Genomic DNA, 19,227 nt, shown 5'->3' with positions numbered 1-19,227 from the left:
CCGGTTGCGGGTGGTGATGGTTATAGAGGAATGGAGGTGGTTGCCCCGGGTGATTATTGGCATGCTACATCCCTATCGATCAAGTCGGTCGATGAGGAGAGTCTACAGTAAGGCCCGGTCGAGGGTGGTGGATATATGAAAGTAGTGGGCGATGAGATCATCTCGATTTGGACAGCAGGACAGGTTTTGTGGAATTATACCTCTAGCAGTCAGTCAACAATCATGTCTAAGAAACTAGCTATTTACCTACCTACCTATTAGCATGAAATCGTCGTCTTTGCACATTCCCCTCGGGGCACTCGCTGTCACGAGATCCAGAATAACTGTATTTACCTACCCACGGGACAGCCCGCCAGCCAGACATCATGATGATGCAGCAGTTCACTGGCGATGAATCCCCACCACTCGTTCAACAGCCTCCTCCCGATCCAGCTGCGCATCAATCACCCCCGCGACCTTCAACACATCCACGACGCTCTCGATCACCTGGCGCTTGACGCCCCTGGTCCCCTTGGAGAAGCGCACATCCTTCAACCACTCCCGCGCATCCTCCTCGCCATACGTGCAGCCGAGCTCGCCCGTACCCAACAGCGTGACCACGCGCTCTAGATCCGCCTCAAACTCCTGGATGCCCTGATCGAACACCTCGAATAACCGCTGCAGCCTGATATCCTGCGCCAAATCCCCCTGGAATGTCGCCGTCGACGCGACGATCATCCACGACGGCCACGGGGTATAGATCTCGCCGATCTTCTTCAACGGAGGGTGGGGGGTCTCCGCCGTGGGATGGAAGAATGGCTTCGTGGTGAAATGCTCCCACATGAAGAACTCTGCCGTCGGGGCGGGCGTCGCGTAGCCCGTGACCCCGTTGCGCAGGGACTGGAAGGGGCCCAGGATCGCGGGGGTGAGGGCGTCCTTCTCGGACCAGTGGTGGGCTTGCGAGAGCACAAAAGACATGATGTGGGAGCCGCTGTTCGGTGAAGGGGGTGCGTGACCCGTCAGTTCATGGCTCGCTGCACGGTAGGGCAGATTACAGGACGATCGGGGATTTGGCAGGGGTAGGACTTGTCTATTAGGTAGGCAATCCCTCCCCAAAATTATTGACAGACAGACTCACCTTCCGAGCCGACTGACTCCCACCCGCCCCCCCTTCAAGTCTTCCACCGACCGGATCTCCTCCCTCTCCCGCCCCGTCACAATCGCCCACCGTAAGGGTGTGTCTACCCAGTGGCCGACGACCTTGTATCCGTCTGTCGACGGGTCTTTGGGCGCCTGTTGCTTGCCTGCCAGACCGGCTACCCATCCCTCTGTCAGGCCGATGGCGAGGTCGATCTCCTTCTCGCGGAGGGAGGTGATCATGTGCCCCGTGCCGGACGGGAAGGGGATCAGGCTGACTTGGAATGGGAGGTTCGCGGCGGAGGAGCGGAGGGCGAGGTGGAGAGGGCCAAGGTAGTGCTCTGATTTCTTGTTAGCATTGTACAATTATATAGAGTACTTGTAGGAGGGTGGAGGTTTGGAGTGGAGGGGGATTTAGTGGTTATGGGATTAGGTTCTGCCGGCGAGAGTTGTTTGCGATGGATGTATGAGGGGTAAATCACTTGGATGGTCACGGCGATGGCAATGATAGCAGTGGGAGAGGACATACCGGGCACGTAGCCGATGCGGATGGTTTCTGCGTCTGAACCCATGATTGAGAGTGTATAACAATTGTGTCACTGTTCAAAGACAGACTGGCAAATACCGAGTAGAAAGGAAGAATGGTGGGGAAGGATGGAGTGAACCCCGCGGACTGGCTCGGCATGTCATCTGCCGCCCGCTCGGCGATCGATCGGAGAGGGGTTCGGTTCCCACCTTCATATAGTAATTATGTCTACAGAACAAAACAGCGGCATGAATATATCTATAACATTAAAGAAAGCAGTTTGCGCGGTCTATCAAGCCCCAATGGCCAGATCCCGACCCTACAGCAAACTGATATCTATATACACATCACGAAAGAATGCATCAAGTCATCCGAATATCCTTCTCCTCGACCTGCCATCCCTCACTCGCGCCCCGAGAAGGACTGCCCGCAGCCCCATACGAGGGTCCACTGTACATCCAGAATTGCAGTCCCAGGTACAGATCACAGACACATTGGAACATACCGCACAGTCGGAAGGACCAGGGAATCACCTCGGCGCTGCAGAAGAAGTAGCTCAACTTCATGATATCACCCAGGATCCACGCGATGACCACCGACAACCGGAACCCCACACACGACCGGGACCGATGGTTCTTGATGACCTGAGGCAGAGGCAGAGTCGCCTCCACCGCGAGACCGACATATCCCAGAAGACCGATATAGGACTCGGAGTAGGCGAGCGGCGGGAGGAAGACTTGGATGACGGTGAGGGCGACGGTGAAGTAGGCGAGGAACATCCAGTACCTGCACATCAGTCGGAGGGTCAGTCAATGCGCATTTGATCAGGGACCGATGATCAGGAAACATACGGCTTGGCGCTCCGCCATTGCCAGAAATCATACGGCCTAGTAAACCCCTGCCCGCTGTCGACGCTGCTGAACGGGACATGTTCGACACTGTTCTTCAATCCAGGCGACGGCCGATTGTCAAGCGCCACTTTCAACAAGACAATCTGCACTGCGATCGTGAAGACCGCCTGGACCAGTAGCGAAAGAGAGTACTTGGCCCCGAACCAGTAAAAGACCCTGAGTGCAAGGTTAATCAGCCGAGCCTCACGGCTAGACAGCATGTCTTACTTGAGAATAGACGCAACAAGCATGATCAACGGGATGTCCATAGAAAACCCAGCCGAGCTTCTGCTGCGGTGGATGCTGAGGATCTGATCCGCATAGGAGGTGACCGGGGACGTCATGAGACTGTTATAGTTGATCCATCAGTAAGACGCGGATATAGAAACGGCAAGAGAAAGGCGCACAAGAGCGGAGCTCCATATTCAAGGGCCTGCGATAGAAGATTCATGGTGCATTCGATAGCCCGTGCTTCCAAGCGTGCGAGGACGAGGGGTCACAATCGTTCGTGGTGTTGAGAGCGGAGACTGCGGTTGACCGGAGATAGTGTAAAGAAATGCCGGGCCAAGAATTTTATGGCGCACAGAACACACTGAGAATTCTCAACACCACTGTAAATACGAAAATAAAAGGGAGTGCAATATTCGTCAGATCTCCAACCATTCGAATCAGCACCCGATGCGTCTTTCCTGCCTGCCTTTTACTTTTTCCCCTGGCGCCGCTGAGTCAGCCCCACTGATCGGCGCCACACGTTCGAGCCTAAACCCGAAGCGGAAGAGCCCAGAGTGCTTGTCTACCAGGGTCATGGGTCTTAGTACAACTACTCATCTTCTTAGCTACAGTTCCAGCCTTTGTCGGAATTAGAAATGGAGTTCCATATGCTATCATGGCTCACACATTCACAGTACCCAAGATCAAAACTCAATCCGCCACGAGTTGCCAATGGCAACCTCGGGGTTCTTGACCACCGCATAGGAAGCCTTGCCATCCTGCTGGCTGTGATACTCCATAGAGGCAGTGGTGGCAGCTTTGGCATTTTCCTCAATCACCGTCACGCTGGTCTTGCTCTGCCAATCCTTGGGAGGGTCAACAACAATCACCCGTTCCACGCGCACGCCAGCCATGGCCTTCAGATAGTCGTTCGTCTTGGGTCCCTTGATACCCAGATCCTCGGACGACAGGGCAGAATCACGGTAGGCGAAGCGGCGGTGGATGTAGGCACCACGTTCGTAATCAAAGGTCTCACCATCATCAACGTAGAGAGTACCATCGGCTTGGCCGTTCTTATCCAAGACGATAACAAGAGTGTAGGGATCCCACCGCATAAGCCCGCTGCTGCGGCGTGGGCGATCCTTCCGGGGAATAACATGACCGCCCTGCATCAACAGAGGTATCTTCTCCATAGGAGCGGGCACAGTATGCCGCTTGCCCGCTCCATGGTAGACAGTGTAGTCGAAGTAATCATAGTACTTCTCGTCGTCAGCGAGGTAAATGTCAACACTGGTGACATCCTCAGACACGACCGGCTTGGCGAGAAGACCCGTGTTGCCGAGGTAGAGCTGATCATCAATGGCAAAGCCTGCTTCATCGGCGGGGTGAACATAGTATTGGGGCCGCACAATCGGCATGCCGTTCACTGAAGCTTCGTGGAAGGCGGTGTACCAGGCCGGCAAGAGCTGATACCTCAAGCGAATGGCTTGCGCAATGGTGGAGCGGAAGGGCTCGGCGATCAAGTACGGCTCACGTCTGCGGGTGTCAATGTGAGCGTGCGCGCGGAAGAACGGATACCAGATGCCAGTCTGGTACCATCTGGTCAGGAGTTCCTTGCTTGGGTTTTGGAAAAAGCCGCCAACATCAGCACCGGCAAATGGGAAACCAGCAATGCCATTGTTCAACACCATAGGTAAGGAGGCAGCCAAGTGCTCCCACGTGGCCTGGTTGTCGCCCGTCCACATGGCTGACATTCGCTGAGCACCGGCATAGTAAGAGCGGGTCAGGATGAAGGGCCGGCGGACCTCGCCCTTCTTGCGCTCCAACAGCGCTTCGTAGGTGGCATTGACCAGCGTGATGCCATGGACATTGTGAATGTCACGGTGCTCCCAGTTACCATGATGAATGTTGTCCTTGGGCATAGTGGTTTCGGGACCGTTGAAAACGGAGGGCTCGTTCATATCGTTCCAGATGAAGACATTCGACAGGGTGCCCTTAAATCTGTCATACTTGAACAAGCTGACCCACCACTTGATGGCCGCCGGATTGAAGGTGTCAATCCAGTTAGACGAGCCAGGCCAACACCAACCATCATAGATCTCACCATCTTTGTTCTTCGTGGCCAAGTCTTTGCTCTTAAGCTCTTCCGAGACGGTGAATCCTTCCTTGTTCTTGATGTGAGGATCGATCAAAACCACGAGCTTACGCTCGGACGCATCAAGCTGCTTTTCCATACTGATAGGATCAGGGAAAGTGAGCGGATCCCAGGTAAAATACTTCCTGTCATCCGTGTACTCGAGATCCAGCCAGATAATATCATATGGGATCTGGTACTTGTCAAAGTTGCGGTCAACCTCCTTGACATCCTCGTCAGTGATGTAGTTCCAGCGGCACTGGTGATAGGCGATGGCGAAGTGTTGGGGCAGTTGAGTGAAACCCGTCAGTTCACCATACGTCTTGCTGATGTCCTGTGGTGTAGGGCCCAGGAAAACGAAAACGTCGATCTGACCGGACTCAGAGAACCAGTGACTTTGGGTGTCTGTCTTGGCGCCCACACCAAGGGAAAGAGGGTTGGGCGAAGACGTGGACTTGACAATGTCTACCCAGGTCTCTGCGGCATTGAGCCAGAAGACGCCGACGGTGGAATCCTTGCGATGAGCCTGCATGAAAGGAATGGAACCATACAGGGTCATTGGGCTGTTGAGCTCATACTCAAACACGTCGGAGTTGTACATGCGGTAAGGCTCCGCATGGTTGCCATCGCCGCCGCTAAGTTCGGGTCAGCGTCTTCAGATGACAGATTGCGGGGCTCACTCACCGAGTTTGCTTCAACGACATCGAGTCGGCGTGTTCAGGGATACCGAAAACATGGCTGTAGCCAGGGAAGGTAATGTCCAATCCCACGCTTTCAGGTCCCCTGGGCTTCGAGTCGGTGTTGCCTCCAAAGCTCTCGTCCCACCAGGTGCTCTCGTCTTCCGAAGGCTGCTGGTCGCTGTCCTCTGCCGTCTCCGTCTTAGGCCGCCAATGCTCCCAGTTCAGGTATCCCTGGTGATTGAGTTGCACATGAGTCTCTCCGTCACGCTTAAATTCCGCCCTAAACGGTGCGTGGTGGATGATAGCTTCGAACTTGTTGTCCGGGCCATACAAGACCCGCGTCGCTCCAGCTTCCGTTTCGGGTTCTAGAGTGGCGGTCTTGCTCAATTCCAAGTTACCCACCAGAGCCCATTTCTCTACCTCGTTGTATCGTTCCTTGCGTGCCTGACTGTTGTGACGAAGCTCAATCTCGCCCTTCATGCGCTTCTCTTCGTCGACGGTGACTCGGGCGACGCCTGACTCGAGGAAGGAGATAACGAGGGGCAAGCGGATCTTCTCGTTGGCGGACAGAGTTTTGAGGACGGTACCGTGAAGTTGTCCATCTTTGAACTGGATGGAGGAAGATTCGAGTTCGTAAGGGGAGGACCACGATGAGCCCTTAGCGGTGACCTCGTCGGCGAACGCTCGGTTCCGCTTACAGAACCCTGATTGCGAGCATGTCTTGAAACTCTCGTGTTTCACGGTGACTGTAGGTTTGCAGTTAGGCATAGATCAACGAATAAAGCATTGAAGTCGCTTACCTCCTGGAATGACCAGGCATCCAAGGAGGATTACCAATGAGAATAACAGGGTCCAACGGGTGGACAATGGCCGGAAGCCGGCCATGTTGTGAGCTTAATAGATCAAATGCAATCAGAGATTCTCAATCTCTGAGAACAATAAACTACACCAGTAAACAAATGTAGAGACCTGCATCTACCAGAGGTGAAGGTCAAAGCACAAAGCGTCAGATTGTGTGAGAATTGTCGCCTGAAAGCGACATGTAAATAGTCCGGATAGTGGGATAGACCGTGGACACGGGAGAAGCATAGACTCCGACAGTTCCAGCCTGGCCAGATGGAGATGGAGCAATTGGAGTGACGGGGAGCTCCCTCGTTTGGGCTTAGTGTCTCTCTAAGACAGCTAACCCCGATTGGGAGGCTGGGGTTGTTAGACACCTCAGGCGGTGAGGCTGTCAGGCCATTCAGCGGCGGGACTCAGGCCACAAGGCCCTCAGTTGCCCCTCCTTCCGGCCATTCGTCGAGCCCCACACAGCGTTGCGGTCCCTCCTTATTAAATTTCGCCCAACTCACGTCGACTCTGCTTCCCTTTTCCTTTTCTTCCTCTTCATTCGAATCTCCGTGAATCGTTATCATCCACATCCTTCAAAATGTCCAACGAGCAGACGTAAGTTGATGCTGTTCCTTCCCACTTTTTCCTGTATATCCTGGTCTACTCTCCTCTCTGTCCACTATGTCTATCAGCTTGGACATGCTCAACCCCTAACGCTCATTTGCATTGACCGTCAAGCTAACCACTTACTATAGCTTCATTGCCATCAAGCCCGATGGTGTCCAGCGCGGACTCATTGGCCCCATCCTCTCTCGCTTCGAGAACCGTGGGTATGTATCCCTCAACAGCTGATTGCTCGGCTTCCATCATGCTAATTGTCCTGCAGCTTCAAGCTCGTTGCCATGAAGCTCTGCTCTCCCAGCCAGCAGCACCTCGAGCAGCACTACGCTGATCTCAGTGACAAGCCCTTCTTCAAGGGACTCGTCTCTTGTAAGTTGCATGGATAACATTGAGGTCGAACACGTACTAATCATTCCATTAGACATGCTGAGCGGCCCCATCTGCGCCATGGTCTGGGAGGGCCGTGACGCCGTCAAGACCGGCCGCAGTAAGACCCCTCCCCTCTGATCATCCTCTCCCGACATACTAACCATGTCCGCCTAGCCATCCTCGGTGCCACCAACCCCCTTGCCTCCGCCCCCGGCACCATCCGTGGTGACTACGCCATCGTAAGGACCCTTCCATCTTCAGAGTCAACCCATGAATCCCGCTGACAATTGCTTAGGATGTCGGCCGCAACGTCTGCCACGGTTCCGACTCCGTCGAGAACGCCAAGAAGGAGATTGCCCTCTGGTTCAAGCCTGAGGAGCTCCAGAGCTGGAAGCAGAGCCAGTTCGACTGGATCTACGAGAAGGCTTAAATTTCTCATCTCAGCCTTAGCATATAAGAGCATGCAGACCCTCCGCAGGGGAAATGCAGCGCTACTTAGATGATCACATTTAGAAAAAGCTATATGAGAAATACAAGTCATTTTCAGATCTAACTCCACTCAACTTACATACTCTGTACAATTTCCCGCCCAGTAGTGCCAGCAATACCAGGTCACGGCCTCTACTTCTTCCCAAAAATGGCCCTAGCCCTGTTCCTCAGGGGGCCGAAAACCACTCTGGCAAACCACGGCGTGGCCCAAACGCTCGCCGCAATCCGGAGGGGCAGGAGGAACTTGACCACGGTATAAGCCGTCGCATACTCTAGCACCAAGCGCACTCCTGCCATCTGGGTATCGCTCCCTGCGACCGCCCGTTCCGTCAAGGGCCCTTCCTCCTCTCCTTCCTGTAGGGAGGCGAAATCCACCTCCGTATCCGCATCCGCCCAACCTTTCTTCCGTAACCACCGCTGAAACCGCTGCGTAGCCATCTGAAAGGACTCACTCGCCGTCAGATCCGGCAACCAGTTCCCGTAGTGGAAGGCCGCCATTAGGCCGACAATAGGCACGATGGCGGTGAACTCGTGGAGGATCAGGAACGAGGTGACGTGCGTCGCGGGGGCTCCGAGGAGCGGGGTGGTGTAGGCGCGCATGAACGGCGGCAGTCGGTCGTTGAATTTCTGGAGACGAGCGCGGAGATTTTTCGGTGCTGGAGGAGGAGGCGGAGGAGGGGATGTCGAGGTGTAGCGCCGGGAAAATGGTTTGAGGTGTGAGAAGATGTTGGTAAGACGAAGAATTGGGCGCTGTGTTGACATTTTCTTTTGTTTGATTATCGGTCGAGGGGGCGGGGAATTGGGGTTGAATAATCATGAGCTCCGGTTGTGGTTTCGATCAATTGGTTTAGTGTTGAAAGTGTGGGGTATTTGGGTGGCAGGTTAACAGGTTGACAGATTGACAGGCTGCAGGCTGCAGGACGGAGGTATGTATGGATGGATGGATGTAAGTCTGAGTTGGAGTGCAGACGTAGTCCTGGTGTTTAGTATTGGTGATAATTGTTGCATTGTTGCATTGATGCGTTGTGATTAGTGATGTTTGTCCTGTTTGCATGGATAATGATAATGTTGATTTAATCTCAATTCTTCAAGGAAATTGTTTGATGCAACTGCTGCACTCAGTCATTCATTATCTTCTATCTGTCTCCATGAATCCAGTCTTCTGTCCTTTGCTGTTTCCACCCATGCTTGAGAGAAAAACAATCTATCAATCGAAACTCTCTCACACGCCCGATTGCCTTGTCGGGAAGCCGAACAGCCAAGCCCAGACAGACAGACAGACAGACAGATAGACAAGACACAATTGATTGAGCATGACACAGACATTCACACCAGACGACGAAACAAGTATTGACCACTACTGTGTGACACCATGAAGCCAGGATATAAGTCACCCATAAGGGTACTCATGAGTCAATGCAAATAAAGATAGGTTGGTGTCGCCAGACGGGGTCGGCAGTTCGTCATTTTGCCTCTTCCGGAGGGCCGCCGATCAGAGTCCGCGCCAGAAGCAGATCTTCTTCCCCACCGTCGCCGCCGCCCTTCTTCTTCTTCTGCCTCTCTTCCCTCTTCTCTGTCCCTTTCCACTCCTTTGCTCTCCATCGTTTCGCTGTTGCAGAAGAGCCTGGCTACACCATGGAGAAAATCACCGACAAGATCGCGGCTTTGCCGCCTGATGCGAATTACTTCTCACTGGAGTTCTTCCCTCCCAAGACCAAGATGGTGGGGCATTTCTCTCTTCCCCCCCGCACCACAAATGACTCCAAACCCCAGCATACTGATCGATGATGGTTTCGCTCTCTAGGGTTTCGCCAACCTTCAAGCGCGTTTGGAGCGCATGGCACAGGCTCTTCGTCCCTTGTTCGTGACCGTCACCTGGGGTGCTGGAGGCAGTACCGCGCAGAGATCCCTGGAGCTGGCGGAGATCTGCCAGCGCCAACTGCAGTTGACCACATGTTTACACTTGACTTGCACGAACATGAGCCGGGCCTTGGTCGACGAGGCGCTTGAGGAAGCCAAGGTGCTGGGCATCAGGAACATCCTCGCCCTCCGTGGCGACCCACCCCGCAGTGAAGAATACAACATGCATGGCGAGGACGACAGCAACAAGGACTTCACCTTTGCGGTGGACTTGGTGCGCTACATCCGACAGCAGCACGGTGACTACTTCTGTATCGGTGTGGCCGCTTACCCCGAGGGTCACCCAGCCGATAACTTCCAGGACGGTCAAGACCCCGTTAGGGACGTGCCGTACCTAGTTGAGAAGACTCAGGCGGGCGCAGACTTCATCATGACTCAGTTGACCTACGACATCGATGCCTACACCAAGTTCGAGAACATGCTACGAAACCACGAATCCGGAGCCTTCAAGACCATCCCTATCATTCCCGGCTTGATGCCACTCCACAGCTACAAGATCCTTACGCGCGTGACGAAGCTGAGCCATGTCAAAGTCCCCCCACACATCCTGTCCAGGCTGGAAGAGATCAAGCACGACGACGATGCAGTCAAGCGCGCTGGCGTGGACATTCTCTGTGACCTGGTAGACGGGATGCGCAACATTCCCACCCCAGGGCTGCGCGGGTTCCACTTCTACACACTGAACCTGGAGAAGACCGTGTCTTTCCTCCTCGAGCGCTGCGATCTCATCGGTCCCTACACGGAATATGACGAGCCCATCGAAGACTCAGCAGCATACCTAGCCGCTCCGCTCGACACCCCGGCGCGCGCACTCGCCAGCCGTCGCTCATCCATCAGCTCGATACCGCACAACCGTGTCATTGTCGATAAAATTCAACCATCCGATGTATCTTCCCGCGAATCCGTTAGCCACGAAGCCTCGGCGCTGAGCGCGGGGCTGCCTGCCATGCCCCCCGACCGCAGCACGACATTGCAAATCTCAGAGGGTCTCGGCGCGCTCGGGCGCGAAGCGACTTGGGACGACTTCCCCAACGGACGATGGGGTGATGCGCGCTCCCCCGCCTTCGGAGAAATCGACGGCTACGGCCCATCCCTCCACATCCCCCCGTCCGTGGCCCACAAAGTCTGGGGCTATCCCGTCACCCGCGACGACATCAGCGCGCTCTTCCGCCGGCACGTCTCCGGCGACCTGTACATCGTACCGTGGAGCGAAGGTGGTGCCGAAGAGGGCACGGGCGGTCTCAACGCCGAAACGGAGATTATCCGCCCCGAACTGCTGCAACTGATCGACAAGCGCGGCTGGTGGACGTTAGCCTCGCAACCGGCCATCAACGGGGTGCGCAGCGACGACTCGATCTTCGGGTGGGGACCGCCAGGCGAGGGCTTCGTCTTCCAGAAGCCGTTCGTGGAGTTCTTCAGCCCCAGCAAGGACTACCACACGATCCTGAAGCCGCTGCTCGAGCGTCACGGCCACGATAAGCTGGCCTGGTTCGCGACCAACGTCAAGGGCGACTTCGAGACCTCGCTGCCGGGCGCCAACGCCGAGGACTCCGACCCGCTCGACATCAACCCCGCCAACGTCAACGCCGTCACCTGGGGCGTCTTCCGCGGCAAGGAGATCGTCACCCCGACCATCATCGAGGAGGTCAGCTTCCGCGCCTGGGGCGACGAGGCCTACCGCATCTGGGACGAATGGCGCCGCATCTACCCCAAGAACTCCGCCACCGAGCGCTTCCTCGACGCCACCAAGAACGACGTCTGGCTCGTCTGCGTTGTCGGCCAGGAGTTCGGCGCCGGCACCGAGGTCGGCTCCAAGGAGGAAGAGGACGAGACGAAGTGGATGTGGAGGGAGCTGGCCGGTTGCTGATGAATTCAATTCCCAATTTCTGCTGCATATATGCCCCGCCCCGACTTTCTGAATAATTTATTTTCTTTTGCTTCTCGGGCTCTATATCGAGAACGGGAACATCATACCTCCCAGCTAGAATCGAAGAGATATCATCGTTCATATTAGCCGTCGTGTTCATTCACTGTTTCACTTCTCTTGGACGTTTGTACAACTCCTTCACTTCACAGCATTCAACGATTGCCCTTGCGGCTTAATGCTACTACTAGGCTTTCACCCCATTTATCATTCTCTCTCCTTTATAACGAGCATAGCTTGTTATCTTAATAGAATGTCCAGGACGAGAACGAGCTGCCACTGTACCGCTCGGCGGCTTTCATTCCTCCACTCGATTGGCCAGTCCTTGAATATCCCAGATCCCCTTCCGATTAGGTTAAATGTGGCGGGTACCTCAAGGGTTACCACGGGCACCCAAACTTACACATGACTACATGCTTTACAAAAGTGGATTCAAAATAAACAGAGCGAAAACCGACGTCTGATTCTATAACTTAGTTATATCGAGACAGTCCCTTGCTTTTCATATAGGCATAATATATGCGAAACGAATCAACTCTTTCGTATCTTCATGATCTACGAGCAGAAAATGCCGGATCTAGGCCTTTCTCTCGGCCTTACCGGTGGGGATGTTGAACAGGACGGCGGGCTGACCGGGGGCGTAGGGGCGGTCGAGACGGTAGTAGCCCTTGCGCTCGAACTGGATGATGTCGCCCTCCTTGAGGTCGGCGACGTTGGCGTCGGCGACGGCCTCGTCGCGGAACTCGGTCTTGGGGTTCAGGACGGCCTCGAGGGTGTCCTCCTCGGTCATGGAGTCCTTGTTGAGCAGGAAGTCGAAGTCGACCAGCTCGACGGGGACGAGGTCCTGGTCGGCCGAGAGCCAGGTCACCTTCTTCTCGGTCTTCTTGAAGTCGCCCTCGAGGTGGAGGTCGAGCTCGAGGGCCGTGACGGCGCCGGTGGCGGCGTCGGTCTCGATCTTGCGGACGATGGCGTTACCCCACGCCATCAGGGTGATCTCCTCGTCCTGCTTGAAGGTCTTGGCATCCTCCTGGTCGAACAGGATGGAGCCGCTGAAAGTCACCTTCTTCGTGCCGACGGCCGGGTTCTTGGCGTGCTTGGGCTTCTCCTCGGTGTAGGCGGCCGGGGCGCCCTTCAGCACGGCCTTGACCAGCTGGTTCTTGAGGAGAGCGGTGTGGCGGGGGGCAACAGGGTCGATGTACTTCTTGTTGGTGGCCCAGAAGAGGGTCCAGTCGAGGTTGACGATGTTCTTGCTGGGGCCCTGCTTCAAGATGAACTCTCTCAAGGCCGGAATCGTCATACCACGGCGTCGGATACCCCGGATAGTAGGGAATCTGGGGTCGTCCCAGCCCCAGACAACTCCAGAGTCGACCAGCTTGGTGAGCTTTCTCTTGGACAGGAGAGTCCGCACGAAGTTCATGCGGGCAAAGTCCCAGACTTGGACATCGCGGAGCTTGAGAGTGTCCAAGAACCACTGGTACTGAGCGTTCCGGTCACGGTATTCAATGGTTCTCAGGGCGTGAGTGACTCCCTCCCAACTATCCACGAGTGGACAAGCGAAATCGTAGGTTGGGTAAATCTTCCACTTGGCACCAGTACGGTGGTGCTCCGCAACGTTGCATCTGTAGATAACGGGGTCGCGAAGTGTCTTGTTGGGAGCGTCATAAGAGATCTTTGCACGAATGCACCACCGCAGTCCCTCCGGAGTTCCCTGTTTCATCTCCTCGAAGCGAGCAAGACTCTCCTCGACAGAGGCATCGCGGCGCTTGCTTGGCTCGCCGACCATTCTCTGTTCGGCCATGGTCTCCTTGTCTGTATCGTCGGCGTATGCGTTTCCCTCCTTGATGATGCGAATAGCGTAGTCATAGAGCTGGTCAAAGTAATCACTGGTGTAGCTCATTCGATCCGGCTTGATTCCCATGAGGGCAAGATCCTCGATGATAGCATCCTGGAATTCCTGCTTCTCGTTCGAGGGGTTGGTGTCATCGAAACGAACCAGTAAAGTTCCGTTATACTTCTCGTGGGCGAAGTAGTCGTTCAAAAGGGCAGCCTTGGCGTGTCCGATGTGAAGGTAGCCAGAAGGCTCAGGGGGGAAACGAGTCACCACCCCCTTGTCGGTGTTGAGAAGGTTGATGTCGTAGCTGGCGCCCTCCTTAGCCTTCGCGGTCTTCTTCTCCTTGGCGACGGCGTTGAGGGTCTCAAGAGCAGTGGCGGCCCAGGGGCAGAGCTCATTGATGAAGTTGAACCAACGGGTCAAGCTGATCAGAGCACCCTTGCGCACCGCGGGGATGGCAACCCTATTTCCCCGAAGAGCACCCCAGATGGCAAGGTCGGGAGTCGAGAGGGAGTAGCCAGCGATGAAAGACCGGAGGAGAAGGTGGTTGTTCAGGCGCTGAAGCTGGGGCTCGATGGTCTTGAAGTCGAGAGCGGTGAACGATTCGAGCTGAGAGAGCCATTCGACCTCCTATGGGGCAATGGTGAGTCAAAGAACAAAATGCGAGGGGAAGCACCTCCTGCCCACGGGCACTTACCAGCTTCTCATCCTTGGCGTTCAGGAACGGGAAAGCAGCACGCAGCTCCTTGATTGCATTCTCCGAGCCATAGACGGGCGAACCGTTGGCACCGGTGAGTTCGACAATTGCCTGGTCCCCACGGCTCAGAAGAGCAGTTTCCTCGTAGTTGATCGCGATCAGCTCCTGCTCCTGGTTGAGAGAAGTGGCGACCAAAAGAACAGGCAGCAGAGCAGCCTGGTTGGCCCGGGTGGCCAGAGTCAGCTGGAATTGCGACATCTCTTTTCTCTCTCTGTCTCTCGATAGGGATTGTTAACTCCTCGTGAGATGGAAGGCAAAGGAAAAGGGAAATGCGGGCGGGGAAACAGATAACGGAGTGGAGGGGCATTTTTTGACTCAATCGGAGATTCCGCCGGCGGTATGTTTCTCCGCCTTCCAGGCCGCCCGGAGTCACGCCGGAGAACTTACTCGATTTCGGCCCAGAAAACATTCGGTCGGACTCCCCTTCGCGCTCACATTCAGTCCGGGGTACTCCAGCACGCCGTGCGCCATGTCTTCCTTCAGTTCACTTCTGCCCACTGCGGCACGGGGTTTGATCTCTTCATGTCGGTCTCCCCTGCGACCGGCCTCCATGGCCCCCATTGTCTCCAGCTTTCAGCAAGCCCGAGCAGCTTCCAAGGGTGGCCGCAAGAAAATGATGGACAAGAGCAAGGGCTCCAAACCCGCCAAGAAGGGTCCCAAAGAATTCATTCAAAGAGATCTCAAGAACATCGATCGGTGGGCGCTGTGCGATGCGATGAGGTATGTGTCCTAATCTGTTCGAGAAAATCAGCTTGGGCGACACAGCTGATTGATCGACTCTTGCTACCGCAGATATATCCGCGCCATCGAAGTTGGCCGCGAGCCCACGAATGTGAAATATGAGATCCACGTTCGCTTAAGAACCAAGCGAGACGGCCCCGTTATCCGCAACATGCTTCGATTCCCCAATCCCGTCTCGACCGAGTCCCGGATCTGCGTCATTTGTCCCCCCGGTTCGAAAGCCGAGCAGGACGCTATCGCTGCGGGTGCCGTCCTGGTTGGAGAACAGGTGGTTTTTGATGCTGTGAAGGCGGGCAAGATTGAGTTCGACCGCTGCATTGCCCACCCGGACAGTATGGAGGCCTTCAACAAAGCTGGACTGGGCAGGATCCTTGGTCCTCGCGGTTTGATGCCCAGCGCAAAGATGGGTACCGTGGTTGAAGATGTGGCCGGCCGCGTCGACATGTTGCGCGGTGGTACAACTTACAGGGAGCGTGATGCCGTCATCCGGCTTCCCATCGGCCAGCTGGGTTTCTCCCCCGAGCAACTGCGCGACAATCTGCGCCATACCCTGGAACAGATCAAGAAGGATTGTGCCAACTTGAACGATCGCATATACAAGGATATCTACGAGGTGGTAAGTTGGCAGCCATGTCCTCAATATTTTTCGCTAGCTCGGGAGTTGTCGCTAACATACTTCCATTCAGGTCTTGAGCTCCACCAATGGCCCGGGCTTCAGCTTGAACGGCGACTTTAAAACCGAGCTGTCCGTGGACCCTGCCGCTTTGCAGGGCAATTAAAATAGCTTCTTGAATTATTCAAGGTGTACAGAATATGTTTCATTAGGCAGGACACGGTGTATAATGGTATTGTTTGACATATATCCTCAAAGCATAAGAAGTTTCCCAACGCCGACGCTATGCAAAAGTGGCTTTCGCTGTCTCATCAAGATGTTTAAGATTTCAGGTTCTTGAGTGTGGACACTGCCGTGGCGTCCTCACCCATGATCTTGTAGAGACGTAAGATAGCCATCGTTCTCTTGTCCCGCTTATCTCCCGCATGGCTAGCTTGGTCCAAGGCCGTCTTCAGGTCCAGGAGCACAGCTGATCGGATCTTCGCGACGCGCGATTGTTGACCTAGGATGAAGGGATGTTGGTCGCTAATACGGGCCGACAGCCTCGTCAAGTACAAATACTTCTGGATATGATGCTCGAGAGTCTTCAGCGATACGAGCGGTGTTGCTGGCGGTCCGTTAGCAAGTTCCTCTTCCTCACTGTCATCGCTGGCACTGTCCAGCAGATCGGAATCCGACTCGGGCTCGGTGGTGGCGGAGGGTTTGTTGCGCGGTTGACGAGCGGTGTCACCAATCATCAGCTTTCTTTCTAGCTCCTCAATGCGATCAGCATAGTCCAGTAGCGCGCGCCCGACATTGACTTCGCTCTTCAATCGCTTTTTCTCTTTCAGTAGTCCTTCCACGTCCTGCTGCCGGGCCTCCACCTTGTCGCGAATGGCCCGCACATCCCGCTGGAAGGCCAGGAGTCCGACGCGGACCTGTTCGACCTTCTCCTCCCCTCCTTGCAGTGCAATGCCCAAGGACAGGAAATCCTGATAGTTCTCGTTGACCAGGTCGAGCAGTTCCCGACTGAGCAACTGGTCTAGATCCCGCAACTCTTGTCGCAAGTCTTCCAGACTCTGGTGTCGGTTGGTCAAGGAGGAGAGGTATACGGCGGGGTCGAAATCAGGTGCAAGAAAAGAAGCCCGAGACAGAGGCTGTGGAAATGGCAGGCCGGAAGTATCGTCATCGAGATCGGACGCCGACTCGTCGGAGTCGCCAAACTACCGCGGAGAAATGATTGTCAGCCGAGAGAGGAGGTAGGAAATTAGATATGGAGTGAGGAATAAATTATGACCGTACACGAAACTTGTTCATTTTGAAGGGAAGTTGCAGGCACCAGGCAGCAGGCCGAGAGGAGGACAATGGGGAGACAGACAGACAGACAGACAGACAGACAGACGTCAATAATACCCGGGGGAAGAAAGAGAGGGGAGGAAGTGGAGGTGGCAGGAACGGAACGGTTCCAGTTGGTGTTGGTGGAAGGCCCCAGGCGGAAATCCCGCCGCCCGCGAGTAACCCAAGTATAGGAAGGATTAGGGACTAGGGACGGGACTCAATTACCACTACAACCACCACTACAACCACCACCACTAACTACTCCCTTCTCTCATTCTTTGCTCTTCATACCTGCAGCTTGCAACTATCCGAGTCGCATTGATCAGCGTGTCATCCGACCCTCTCACTCCCGAGACGAAAAGGCGATCATGGTCTCAGACACGCATGCCACCAAAACCCTTCAACCGGTTGCGCCGAGCTCATAGTCTACGGTCTTGTGTTCCCATTGACTGATGCGCTGGAGCGTCTTACGTGTCTCGTGCCGCTGGCCTTGTCCTCCCCGCTACTGCTGCCACCGTCTCAGCTGCGAACTGTCTGTAAGGTGGGGTTGATCATCTCGGGGAGGATGGTGTTGTTGTTGTCGTTGTCGTCGTCGTCGTCGTCGCTGTTGTCCGTATTCCCGTCTATGTTCTAGACAGACCTCCAACCACCACCCCCTCCTTCCCCCCTCCCCCGGCTTGCATTGACACTGGCTGGGATCTTGTTTGTCATCGGCTCTCCGGAACAATGGATCTTCACTCAGACAGGTTGTTCACCCACACGGATGCTTTTGCCCCGTCATCCCCGTCTGCTTCCTTCCCGCGTCGCCGATGGTCGCAGCTCAGCCCTCTGCATACCTCGCCTGTGGTCGAGACTGTGAGACCCTCGCAGTCCACGCATCCCTATCGCAACGGTGAACTATCTCTGACTGAGTCTTCTCGAGCACATCGTGCCACTGCTCTTCGTCAGTTAAATGGTTATGCGAGGCCGTTATCAGGGAAAAGCCGGCCCGCAACCTCTCGGCCTTCCACCTTGGGGTCTCAACCCGTGCTAGTGAGAACATATTCCGGAGGCCCTAATGAGACTTCTACTCGAGCCACGATGCCTTCGCGGCGTTCATTTCTTTTTTCTCCGAGCTCAAGTAGCCGCACCCGGGGGCCTGCGCTCCCCTCCGAGGGTGACTTTAGTATCGATGGCATATTACGCGCCATTGAGCCCGACATCCGCCACACCCTCGACGCCATCGGTGAAATCTGCGGACGAAGCAAATTGAGCTTAGCCAACGAGTATGGGAGCCATATAGCTCCCTTAGGCGAGATTCGTGCTCCACCCGGTGGTCTATTGACCGTCGAGGAAGCCAGCTCTGACCATGAGCGACAGGCCGATAACGTGGTCATATACGATGACGAGAATAGCGTCGCCGACGGACGTGATGCCCACTCCGGTCCACCCCTTCGCTACTGGGACCATGTCCGGCAGACGGCGACGGGTGAACATTCACGAATGATATCTTTACCTGGGTACAGCTCATCGGTACAGGCGCAGCCTGCGACGCGCCGCTCGTCGGCAGCCTTACAGCCCGCTCATGACGAAACTTGTACTGGTTCGCTGTCAACCAGCAGGGAAATTACGTCCAAGTCGGGCGCTGGTGGCCGAGCTCTATTAGGAACCAATGTGGAGAACGAGTCCCGTAGCCGGGCTCACGACATGATTACGCCGGCCCTCGTGAGCGAGACGTTACTGGAAGCTCAGGCTGAGAACCGTCATCTACACCCAAGCATGTCTCCTCCACAGGCATTTCGTCATCGTCGGCCGCTCAGTACAGGCAACCTGGATAGCCGTCTAGCGCATGCTGGTGGAGATCACCCCTCGGGGACATCCAGACCGACCTCATTGTTCGATGTGCGGAGTCTCTTCGGCTGGCTCAGGTATATAATGAGTGATGATGAGCTTAACCGTAGTCCGGCGACCGCAGAAATGAGACTGCGGGCGATGCTGGAGCGACAGAGTAATGGTCACGACGAATGACCTGCTTGTTTATATGCATATTCATGATTGATGATCTACTTAACTATATGATTGTAACGCTGTTTTATGTCTCCGATGCTGCCTGCCTGTCCAAATATGACTATGACAAAGGCACAAATGAACACTGTATCCTTTTTCTCTTCCGCAGAACAAGCTGCCTAAATAAAAAATCATGGTCTCATGAATCACCTACCTGCAAAAAGACGCCACACATGATCCTCGATGTACTAACAACGCAGAACAATATTCAG

At 55.1% G+C, this 19,227-nt stretch overlaps 11 protein-coding genes across 11 annotated transcripts; 5 read left to right on the top strand and 6 right to left on the bottom strand.

Moving 5' to 3' along the window:
- Positions 1-254: 254 nt before the first annotated feature.
- BO97DRAFT_375192 (uncharacterized protein) lies at positions 255-1,743 on the bottom strand. The gene is made up of 3 exons (XM_025692976.1): positions 1,646-1,743; positions 1,118-1,457; positions 255-970 (listed from the first exon to the last, which is right to left on the bottom strand). Exons 1-3 carry the CDS (start codon positions 1,686-1,688, stop codon positions 382-384), a joined length of 972 nt encoding a protein of 323 aa, XP_025548296.1. The 5' UTR covers positions 1,689-1,743; the 3' UTR covers positions 255-381.
- A 244-nt stretch (positions 1,744-1,987) lies between these two features.
- Positions 1,988-3,190, bottom strand: BO97DRAFT_407869 (PQ-loop repeat-containing protein). The gene is made up of 4 exons (XM_025695725.1): positions 2,940-3,190; positions 2,761-2,880; positions 2,494-2,709; positions 1,988-2,428 (listed from the first exon to the last, which is right to left on the bottom strand). Exons 1-4 carry the CDS (start codon positions 2,981-2,983, stop codon positions 2,005-2,007), a joined length of 804 nt encoding a protein of 267 aa, XP_025548295.1. The 5' UTR covers positions 2,984-3,190; the 3' UTR covers positions 1,988-2,004.
- A 195-nt stretch (positions 3,191-3,385) lies between these two features.
- BO97DRAFT_396768 (glucan 1,3-alpha-glucosidase ROT2) lies at positions 3,386-6,627 on the bottom strand. The gene is made up of 3 exons (XM_025694101.1): positions 6,357-6,627; positions 5,561-6,302; positions 3,386-5,511 (listed from the first exon to the last, which is right to left on the bottom strand). The coding sequence occupies exons 1-3, from the start codon at positions 6,439-6,441 to the stop codon at positions 3,447-3,449; spliced, it is 2,892 nt and encodes a 963-aa protein (XP_025548294.1). The 5' UTR covers positions 6,442-6,627; the 3' UTR covers positions 3,386-3,446.
- A 358-nt stretch (positions 6,628-6,985) lies between these two features.
- Positions 6,986-7,807, top strand: BO97DRAFT_437041 (nucleoside-diphosphate kinase; the record flags this gene model as incomplete). Its single annotated transcript, XM_025697822.1, has 6 exons — positions 6,986-7,002; positions 7,143-7,217; positions 7,274-7,377; positions 7,430-7,495; positions 7,552-7,616; positions 7,673-7,807. The coding sequence occupies 6 exons, from the start codon at positions 6,986-6,988 to the stop codon at positions 7,805-7,807; spliced, it is 462 nt and encodes a 153-aa protein (XP_025548293.1).
- A 132-nt stretch (positions 7,808-7,939) lies between these two features.
- BO97DRAFT_407867 (uncharacterized protein) lies at positions 7,940-8,829 on the bottom strand. The gene has a single exon (XM_025695724.1). It carries the CDS (start codon positions 8,626-8,628, stop codon positions 7,999-8,001), a length of 630 nt encoding a protein of 209 aa, XP_025548292.1. The 5' UTR covers positions 8,629-8,829; the 3' UTR covers positions 7,940-7,998.
- BO97DRAFT_185196 (uncharacterized protein) lies at positions 8,774-9,218 on the top strand. The gene has a single exon (XM_025690417.1). The coding sequence runs from the start codon at positions 8,919-8,921 to the stop codon at positions 9,156-9,158; it is 240 nt and encodes a 79-aa protein (XP_025548291.1). The 5' UTR covers positions 8,774-8,918; the 3' UTR covers positions 9,159-9,218.
- Positions 9,219-9,412: 194 nt separating this feature from the next.
- Positions 9,413-11,969, top strand: BO97DRAFT_396758 (methylenetetrahydrofolate reductase (NAD(P)H) MET12). Its single transcript, XM_025694100.1, has 2 exons — positions 9,413-9,588; positions 9,671-11,969. Exons 1-2 carry the CDS (start codon positions 9,502-9,504, stop codon positions 11,651-11,653), a joined length of 2,070 nt encoding a protein of 689 aa, XP_025548290.1. The 5' UTR covers positions 9,413-9,501; the 3' UTR covers positions 11,654-11,969.
- Positions 11,970-12,193: 224 nt separating this feature from the next.
- Positions 12,194-14,567, bottom strand: BO97DRAFT_396755 (glutamate--tRNA ligase GUS1). Its single transcript, XM_025694099.1, has 2 exons — positions 14,239-14,567; positions 12,194-14,171 (listed from the first exon to the last, which is right to left on the bottom strand). Exons 1-2 carry the CDS (start codon positions 14,494-14,496, stop codon positions 12,288-12,290), a joined length of 2,142 nt encoding a protein of 713 aa, XP_025548289.1. The 5' UTR covers positions 14,497-14,567; the 3' UTR covers positions 12,194-12,287.
- Positions 14,568-14,716: 149 nt separating this feature from the next.
- On the top strand, positions 14,717-15,916 carry BO97DRAFT_375170 (mitochondrial 54S ribosomal protein uL1m). The gene is made up of 3 exons (XM_025692975.1): positions 14,717-15,018; positions 15,091-15,655; positions 15,726-15,916. The coding sequence occupies exons 1-3, from the start codon at positions 14,768-14,770 to the stop codon at positions 15,816-15,818; spliced, it is 909 nt and encodes a 302-aa protein (XP_025548288.1). The 5' UTR covers positions 14,717-14,767; the 3' UTR covers positions 15,819-15,916.
- On the bottom strand, positions 15,859-17,091 carry BO97DRAFT_407863 (COG2 family protein). The gene is made up of 2 exons (XM_025695723.1): positions 16,934-17,091; positions 15,859-16,854 (listed from the first exon to the last, which is right to left on the bottom strand). Exons 1-2 carry the CDS (start codon positions 16,946-16,948, stop codon positions 15,973-15,975), a joined length of 897 nt encoding a protein of 298 aa, XP_025548287.1. The 5' UTR covers positions 16,949-17,091; the 3' UTR covers positions 15,859-15,972.
- A 212-nt stretch (positions 17,092-17,303) lies between these two features.
- Positions 17,304-19,100, top strand: BO97DRAFT_407862 (uncharacterized protein). The gene has a single exon (XM_025695722.1). It carries the CDS (start codon positions 17,696-17,698, stop codon positions 18,974-18,976), a length of 1,281 nt encoding a protein of 426 aa, XP_025548286.1. The 5' UTR covers positions 17,304-17,695; the 3' UTR covers positions 18,977-19,100.
- The last annotated feature ends 127 nt before the right edge of the window (positions 19,101-19,227 follow it).

Source organism: Aspergillus homomorphus (assembly GCF_003184865.1).
Source record: "Aspergillus homomorphus CBS 101889 unplaced genomic scaffold BO97scaffold_40, whole genome shotgun sequence".
Lineage (NCBI taxonomy): Eukaryota > Fungi > Ascomycota > Eurotiomycetes > Eurotiales > Aspergillaceae > Aspergillus > Aspergillus homomorphus.
The sequence above is the reverse complement of the archived record's forward strand: the minus strand, read 5'-3'. Positions and strand labels throughout refer to the sequence as shown.